Source organism: Suricata suricatta, chromosome 8 (assembly GCF_006229205.1).
Source record: "Suricata suricatta isolate VVHF042 chromosome 8, meerkat_22Aug2017_6uvM2_HiC, whole genome shotgun sequence".
In the NCBI taxonomy this organism is placed as follows: domain Eukaryota; kingdom Metazoa; phylum Chordata; class Mammalia; order Carnivora; family Herpestidae; genus Suricata; species Suricata suricatta.
Window position 1 is genome coordinate 28176188 of NC_043707.1, and position 9260 is coordinate 28185447.

Below are 9260 nucleotides of genomic sequence, written 5' to 3' on the forward strand. Positions count from 1 at the left end.
CCTCTATTTTATTTTTTAATGTTTATTTTTGAGATAGAGAGAAAGAGAGAGAGCACAAGTAGGGGAGGGGCAGAGAGAGGGGACAGACAACAGCCAGCCTGATGTGGGGCTCGAACTCACAGACCATGACCTGAGCTGAAGTCAGACACTCAGCCCACTGAGCCACCCAAGCGCCCCACCTGACTTATTTATTTTAAAGTTTATTTATTTTATTTACTTATATAGACAGAGGGAGAGAGACAAAGAGAGAACACAAGTGTGAGTGGGGGAAGGGCAGAGAGAGAGGGAAAGAGAGAGAATCCCCAGCAGGCTCTGCTCTGCCAGTGCAGAGCCTGACATGGAGCTCGAACTCACAAACCATGAGGTCACGACCTGAGCCACAATCAAGAGTCAGAGGCTTAACTGACTGAGCCCGCCAGGTGCTCCTGAATGTGACCTTATTAAAGCTAAGGTCCTTCACGTGGGATTTTACAGGAAGGGCAAGTCATTAGCGTGGGCCCTAGTGGGACAGGACTGGTGTCTTTATAGGAAGAGGAGAGACATGGACACACGGAGGCGCAGGCAGGGGCTGGGGTGAGCGGCTGCCGGCCCAGGAATGCCACGGGACGCGGGCAGCCTCCAGGACCAAAGAGAAAGGCATGGAACGGGTTCTTGTCTTGATCCTTCAGACAGCGAACGGCCCTGGCAGCACCTCGGACTTGAGGTTTCTAACCCCCAGAACAGAGAGAAACCCACTTTCTGTAAAGGACTAGTTGGTGGCACATGTTAGAGCAGCCGCGGGAACATAATACATGCTAAGCAGGGGTGCTGCGTCAGAGCGTGATGTAAGACACCAGCCGCCCCGGGGCAGTGGGACGCCCCGGACTGTTCTAAGTCACAGGCCCAGAATGTTCCAGCAGGGAGACAGCACAGGGGTAGGTGAGCTGAGGCCGGAGTTCGGACCTGATCTGAGGAAAGAAGCACCTCCCTGCGGGCCAAGGAGGGAGGAGGAAACCGTGGGGGAGGGGGGGTCAGAAACATTATCCCGTGGGTGTGCTGGGGCAGGGGAGGGGCCGGAGAGGACAAAGCAAGGACAACTAGCCTATGGACCCGAGCAAGTGCTTGACCAGTGAATGCCACGGACACCAAGCCATCTCGAGCTGCTGTGTGACTTCAGGCAGACTCTCTGAGCCCCTCACTGCACCTGGGATTATCTGGCCAGTCCCGGGACCCCAGGGGGTAGCGTTGAGGCTCCAGGGAAAACAGGATCCACAGGTGTCTTTGAAGAGCAACATGACTTAAAGCTCATAAATGATACTGCCCGTGCCTCGGACCCGCTCAGAAGCAGGTTTAGTATCTGCCAAAGCTAATACAGCTTCTGCACCGGCCTCTTCCAAGGCCTGGGAAGGGCCCTGATCGTGCATTCCAGGACCGCATGATTTATAATATTCACAAAGGCAGTTATTTTTTTTATATTGTTTTTCCTGAATCTCCCATCTTCAAGTAAGTTCCAGCCTCTAGTCGCCCGCATCCAGCCTCTAATTTGTTCAAGGGCGGGGTAGGGACAGGAAGGTGATGTAGCAGGTGTTCACAGCAGGCACAGGGGAGTAGCATATCCTGGCTCGACCCTGGCTATGAGCAGTGGACCAGGCTGTGGGACCAACCCTGGAGAAGCTGCAGACTCAGGGGGGGCGGGGGGGGCACGTGGGGCTCCATCCTTTCCTAGAAACAAACCCTGTGATCAAGCTCCTCTTCCCTACCCAGAATCCTAGGATAGCTTGTTTCTAGGGCAGTCACAGTCGGTAAGTAGAAATAGACGCATGGTTGGCTCAGCTGGTTGAGCGCCCGACTTCAGCTCGGGTCATGATCTTGCTGTTGGTGGGTTCAAGCCCTGCATCTGTGCTGACAGCTCAGAGTCTGGAGCCTGCTTTGGATTCTGTGGCTCCATCCCTCTCTGCCCCTCCCCCCCACATTCTCTCTCTCTCTCTCTCTCTCTCTCTCTCTCTCTCTCTCTCTCTCTCAAAAATAAATAAACATAATTAAATGAATGAATGAATGAATGGCTTTACCTCCTGGCTGTGTGATTCCAGACAGGCTGTTTCCAGGGCTGAGCTCAGTTTCCTCATCTATAAAATGGGAGGGTAACTCCCAGCTTATAAGGCAGCGGGCAGGACCCAAAAAGACTAGGTACAGAAAGTGCTGGGCACCACACCCGGTGTGAAGGACGCCCCCAAGAGAGTGGTGGGAAGTCAACAAGACCCGACCGCTCTGACTGCCGCTCGCTCTGCTGATGGAATAGGCCTGGCAGAGACTTCTAGGCAGTGCCCGCCCTGTGCAGGCTTGCATGCCCCGTCCTACATGCCCAGTTCCCACTCCCTGAAAGGGGAGCAAAGGGAATTCCACACAGGATCAAACTGGGGATCACCCTCCCTGTTCCTTCAACCTGAGCACCAACCAGGGCTGGCCAAGAACCCCACCCCATAGAGGTCTCAGACCACACCCGGGGCACTCATGGGACTAACCAGGCTCTGTGTAACTGTGAAGATTTCACGTCCACCCGCTTTCTTAATGCTCTCAACGAAAGCAGCCCAAGGGTGCTTCTATGCCCATTTTGCTAAAGCAGACGATGAATGGATGAATGAATGAATGAATGAATGAATGAATGAAAAGAAAGAAAGACAGAAAGAAAGAGGGTGAGGCTCAGTTATGTGACTTGCCCAGCATCACACAGCTGGGAAGAAGTGGGAAGGTCAGAAACCTATGCCAGCAGGTGCCTCAGCCCCCAGGGCACACGGAAGACAGCTCAGTGAGCCGGTATGCCAGCTTGCCTGGGTCCCGTCGCCGGGTGGGGAGGGATACCCGGGGAGCCATGGTGGCAACAGGAGAGCAACATCCCCACCACAAGGACCCTTAACAGGAAGTCCCAGTGCCCTGAGAGTCCGTCTCCCCTGTCCCTGGTGCAGACACATCAGCTCCCTGACCCTCCCCTGCTCCATTCCTGCCTCTCTGTCCTTGTCAAACAGCAAGTAAGATGAGCCTAAAGCATGGCTCTGCCCGTACCGTGCTCCCTCTGCAAACAGAGCACCCTCACCCCCACCCCTTCAGAGTCAAGCCCGCACCAGCCTCATGGGCCCAATACTGCCCAGCGCCCTTGTTAACAGCTCAGCCCTGCTACTCATCGAGTCCATGCCCCTGTCTCAGCTCAAACACTGGGTCTCGGGGATGCCCCCCACCAGGTCAAGCCTCCGTGATGGGCACATGCCTCTTTACGGCACTCACCCGGATCTATAAGGAAACACTGATGTCTGTCTCTCTTCCCTGAGAGACAGTAAGCTGCTGGAGAACAGGGACCAAGTCTGTCCACGCCCTCCACCAGATCACCGCAGCGGGGAGTTCCGTCCGCAGGGACACAGGCTGGCGAACCGGCCCCTGGGGTGGGCAGACCCCAGAGAGATCGCTGGTGCAGAGAGACTTGGGAAGGTGGGCTGAAGGGGCTGGAGTCCTTGTAAGTTACTAAATAAGTTCTTAAAACTTCTCTGAGCCTCCATCTCTCCATTCACAAAGGGGATAAAATTACATCATGGTGTGGGCTTGAGGATCCAACAAGGCAATGGGTATAAACGTTTCCTCTATTCCCCGGGCCAGGCCCCAAATGCTCTTTCCAGTCCCCTCCAGGGGAAACCTCGGCGTTGTGTGAGGTCCTCAGGGTAGGGAGGGAGCGTCCTGGGCAACAATACCTTCCTGCAATCCCCACAAGGGGGCCCCAGAGCCCCCAAACCCTCCTCCACTCAGCCTTGGAGCTCCAGGCCTGTGGTCCCACAGTCCCGCATCAAACTGATGAACACAGGCACCTCCTCCCCCCCCCCCCCCCCCCCCCCCCCCCCCCCCCCCCCCCCCCCCCCCCCCCCCCCCCCCCCCCCCCCCCCCCCCCCCCCCCCCCCCCGCTAACTCCCCCTTCACTGGCTTCTCACACCCAAGCCCACCAGACACCCTTCCAGGACTGCCTCCACCCTAGGCCTGGGCTTGGTACAGCAGGGACACGACCCTGTCCTGCCATGACCTTGCCACCCCAGCCCAGGCCTGGCCCACAGCAGGTGCCAGGGAAATCCTGCCTCGTTCAGACTTGGGAAGGACGGATCCAGACTCTAAAGGACTTGGGGGCCACTGCCCCCTTCCAACGCGACCCCAACAACAGGGACCACCAGAGAAGAGGGGCCTCGTTGGCTAATGGTCCCTTTGGCTCCAAAGAGTGGCCCAAGTCTCTCCCAGGCACCAATAGTGATCAGTGCATCACAGCTGAATAGGTGTCTGAACCACCCGACCCTGCGGTCCTCGGCCTTTTCCAGGTTAGGCCTGGCGCATCCATGCTGGTCAATGGCTGGTACCACTGGGTGATACCACTGAGCTGGTGGATCAGTGGGTAAAATCAACAGGAGCTACCGTGCCTGGGGCAGTTCCTAAGTATCTGGCACTGTCTACAGGCATTACACGTATTCACGCATTCCAGCCCCTTTTATAAATGTGAAGACTGAGGCCCAGAAAGGTTAAGACACTTGCCCAGGTTCACACAGTGACAGTCTCCAGAGCCCACTTGACCTGCGTCCCCAGTCACTCTGTGTGGTTCGGATGAAGACGGGGCGCCCCAGCCTGATCCCCACCTGAGCCCTCTATGGAGTCCCCTCCCCCAGCCCCGCCCATGAAGGTGGGGCAGCTTGAGGGGGGCAGCACTCACCAGCACGCGGTCTCCCAGGCGCAGGTCCTTGTCGCCCCGCTTCACGGAGCCGCTGTCCGAGAGGTTGGAGCCCGACTCGTTGCCAGTCTTGACTGAGCTGTTGAGGACGCTCTCGCGCAGCGGGATGACCCGGCTGCTGAGCGGGGGCGTGGCCGTGCCCGAGTGCAGGGACAGGTTCTGGGCGGTCAGTGACTCCACCGAGTGCGCGTCGCTGCCCGAGCCCTCGGCCGTGGGCTGCCGGGTCAGCTTGGACGGCCGCGTGAAGATGCCCTGCAGGGCCGGGCACTCGAAGTAGCGCACGCCGCCCACCGCGCCGTCATTCTTGCCCACCGGGTCGTCCAGCACCACGCCGGCCCACTGGCCCGGGGCGAACTGCGTCTCGCCCAGGTACTGCACCACTCCGGGCTTCACGCCGTTCACCCACACCCGCTCGCCCACCGCGAAGTCCCCCAGGAAGTCATCGCCCACCTCGGCCGCCTTGGGGCCCGGCTTCTCGGCGGTGGGGGCGGGGGCGGCGGCCGGGCCCGAGGCCTGCTTGTGCAGGGGGGAGCCTGCGGGCGGGAGAGAGGCAGCGGTTAGGGCCCCGGTGTCCACAGTTCCGCAGAGCCGGAGCCAGGAGGCACCCGCGCAGCTAACGGATAGGTAAACTGAGGCAGGTGTGGCTGGTGGTATGGCCTCAGGCGTCCGGAGGTCTCTCCCCATCTCCCAACCCGTCTGGATGGTTCCAAGGATTAAAAGCTCAGGGGGTGCCTGGGTGGCACAGTCGGTTAGGCTTCCGACTCTTGATTTCACTCAGCTCATGATCTCAGGGTTTTGTGAGTTGGAGCCCCGAGATGGGCTCCTGGCGCTGACCTAGTGGAGCCTGCTTGGGAATCCATCCTCTTGCCTTCTCTCTGCCCCTCGCCGGCTAGCTCTGGCTGAGTCTCTCCCAAAAATAAATAAACTTAAAAAAAAAAAAAAGCAAATTCAGGAAAATACTTCCTCAGAGCTACACCTTTCACAGCTCAGGGTCACTCAAGGTGGAGGGCCAGGAATGAACCCATTCTCGAGGGTTACAAGCTCCCCTCTCCCCCTCCCTGGGGGCTCAGGCTCCTCACTGCCAACCGGAGACCACTCACAGCCCACCACCAAGGGTATGCGGTCTGTGTCCCCCAACCTGCACCCAGGCAGCTCAGGGCCCCACAAAGGGCTCCTAGCCCATTCCTTGACAGCTAGGGACAGGCATAGAACCTCGGGGTAAGGAAGGAGCCAGAAAAGCCTCTTGTTCCACTGCTGAGTGTGCCCTCCCTGAGCTGCAGCCCAAAGCACCAGGACTGCATAGACCAGGAACCGGGGTGGGGGGTGGATGACAAGCTCTTCACTTCCGACATCCTGGGGCTGACCTCTGGGCTCTCTGTGCCCTGACCCAGTCCTTCTTTAGAAGAAAAATGACCCCCAAGACTCAGAGAGGCCAGGGCCTTGCCCAAAGTCACACAGCAGACATGGGACTCAAACCCAGGGAAGGGGCATGCCTCCCAGGCCCGGGCTCTGACGGGCTATAGATGGACGTGGAAGGCAAGGGAATCAACTTGCCTAAGGTCACTCATGGAAAAACAAAGCAGGGCTTGAACCCACATGCCTTGTGTGTATCTGGGCCCCGTGCAGGGCCTCCTGTGCTACAGGGCTCAGGAAACTTCCCCATTTGCACCACGAGACCTGGCGGCTGCCCTCCCCCACCCCCCACTTCCTGCCAGGATCAGTATCAGGCAAAGAAGGACTCATTCTCCACTCCAGAGGCTGATGCATTTGTGAAACAGTGACGGGGGCAGGAGGCAAGCAGATGCTGCCACACCCATGTTACCTGTGTTTCTAGTCCTTTCCAGGGGCAGCCAGTGAGGGACCACAGGGAAGCGGCCCCCACCAGCATCTTCCTTTCAGCCACAGCCAAGAAATCCCAAGCCCCAGGCCTGGCGGGAGCTCAGGACTGGAAGCCAGACCTTCAGGGTCTGGGGAGCCACGTAACGCCAAGGCAGAGCCCAGTGCACAAGGCCACGCACGTGGGCTCTCTCTCTGGGGCACCAGCAGCAGGAATGGGGAAGCACGTGGGACCCAGGGTCTGGGAAGCCAGGATCGGGGGGAGCCCTGACAAAGGGGACCTCTCAACTGTGAACTGGGCTCTTGGGAGATCAATGGGCTTCGCTGCTGAACATGACTGACAACCACGGTAATCAACCCATTAACTGATATTCTGTGCTAAGACGCTGACATACAGTAGCTCATCCGGCCTTCACGGTCAATCCTGTGAAGTCACTGTCATCCCTAATTTACAGATGAGGAAAACTGAGGCTGAGAGAGATCAGGCATTTTTACTGAGGCTGGCAGGTCATAGGCAGCAGAGCCTACTGGCTAGGGGCCTCTGGCTCTTGGTGTAGGGCACCTACATTTATTAAACCAAAAACAGAGCACTAAGCACCTGCCATCCCAAGCCTCAAACTACAATCACTCCAAATCTTGGACTCCCTTGAATGGACCTATTTTACAGAATCTGGCCAAACCCTACAGTTCCTTATAGGCAGGGACCAATCTTGTTTTTTACTGCATCCCATGTAGAGGTGGCCTCCTTGCTTCCTGTTTAGAGAAGATTCCTAGGTGGGGTATTGGAAGGGGGGCCCCCGAAGGCTCTCTTCCACGTCTGAGACCCCATGAGACAGGGCCACACAGTGGCTGCAGAGCAGCCCCGACACCGGCAGCTCCTAGCCACACCTGGGTCTCCTGCTCACTTGCACCTTGGTTTCTGAGGCTGTTTCCTCAGGGCCTGGCCCATGCAAGGACACAGGAGGGCTAATTCTTATGGTCTTTTGAGAAGAATGATTGACATAAAGACTAAAGAATTAAAAAAAAAATTAAGGGACACCTGGGTGACTCAGTCCATTGAACATCCAACTCTTGGTTTCAGCTCAGGTCATGATCTCACGGTTCGTGGGTTCGAGCCCTGCATTGGGCTCTCTGCTGACAGCGCAGAGCCTGCTTGGGATTCTCTCCCTCCTTCTCTCTCTGCCCCTCCCCTGCCCATGCTCTCTCTCTCAAAATAAAATTTTAAAAATATTTAAAAAAAATTAAAAACCGCAAAGGGTCCCGGGAAGCCAAAGAAGGGTTCCAGGCAGGTTCTGGTGACTTTGGGCCCGTGGCCCCAGCCCTGAGTGAGACGAGGCAGGGGCTGAGTCCTCTGCAGTCGGTGTACAGCATGGAGTAACGAACGTCAGCTCACAGACTTCGTCCTGCTGGTTCCCGTCCCCAGGCCGAGCTCCTGGGGGCCCCCGGTCCTGATCAAGGACAGTCCTGTATCGTAAGGGGCATCTGCAGGGATCCGGGAACCCCATCCGCCCCCACACTGATCAGGCAGGCACCTTCCTTAGGAAAAGCTGCTCTGCAAAGCGGCCAGAGTGGAGGAAGCCACACACTGAAACATGGCCCGGCCAGTCCCTGGTCGTGACCGCCTGAGGAGCTGTGGGGTCCACGAATGAGGTGTCGTTATTAAAATGGCAGCTACCAGTCCATCAGTTAGGAAGTGCCGACGGCACCCACCCTCGACCGGCTGGATACTTTCTCTATGTTACAGTCTTTCTGATTTTTTAAAAAATTTATTTACTTTGAGACAGAAACAGCGCACTTTGGGGACAGGCAGAGAGAAAGGGAGAGAGAGAATCCCAAGCAGGCTCCGTGCTGCCAGCGTAGACCCCCCAGGTGGGGCTCGAACTTACAGAACCACGAGATGGTGACCTGAGCTGAGAGAGTCAGTCGCTTCAACGACTGAGCCATCCAGGTGCCCCTCTGCGTTACATTCCCACCATGCAGATACTCTTGTCCAAGGTCACCCAGGCAGGAGTCAGGCCCGGCCCTCCCCCTGGACGGCTCCCCCATAACGCTCCCGCGTTGCACCTGCCCTTCCGTGTCCATTTCTGGAATGCTTCCCTGCGCCCAGCGGCTCCATGATGTCCACTCACTGACCCGGGCAGCTGCGAGGCAGGTGGGCGCCGGTGCCCGCGCGGCCTCTTTGCTTAGAGCACAGAGGAGGGTCGCAACTCGAGGGGCACCCAGCGTGGCTATTCTCGGCCAGAAGCTGCCCCGCAGCCGTCCTCCCCAGCTGTCCCAGCCCACAGGCCCTCAGGCCATCTTCCTTCCCCACCCCACCCCTTCTAAGGTCATAGGCCCAGAGACCAGTTGTTCTAACAGCTGCTCAAATCCAGGTCCCAAGCCTGTGCCGACGGCTTGTGGGGGCTTCGCTTCATTCTTCCTCTTTGGTGCCCCCAGCTGCCCGAGCCTCGTGGGGACAGACCCTCATCAGATTCCCCCCTCACACCAGGAAGCCTCCAATCCCAGAGCCATCAGACCCGGCTGGTTCCCCCCACCCCTGCCCCCCTACCACATCCCCTAGGCACTCAGAGGCAGGCTCCCGAAGGGCCCCCCTCCCTCGGAGCCTCTGTACCAGCCCAGCAAGCACCAATGAAAGCAAAGGGCAGCAATGGACGTAAACCTCATTTGAGCACTCGGTCCTTTCCCCAGACTCCAG

The 9260-nt window shown here is 57.9% G+C and overlaps 1 protein-coding gene across 3 annotated transcripts in view; it reads right to left on the bottom strand.

Moving 5' to 3' along the window:
• Positions 1-9260, bottom strand: part of CLIP2 (CAP-Gly domain containing linker protein 2) — a 52987-nt gene that overhangs the window by 28328 nt on the left and 15399 nt on the right. For all 3 annotated transcript variants that reach the window (XM_029947005.1, XM_029947006.1, XM_029947004.1), the window contains exon 3: positions 4712-5262. In XM_029947005.1, coding sequence (XP_029802865.1) covers positions 4712-5262 — 551 coding nt within the window. The remainder of the gene's footprint in view (positions 1-4711; positions 5263-9260) is intronic.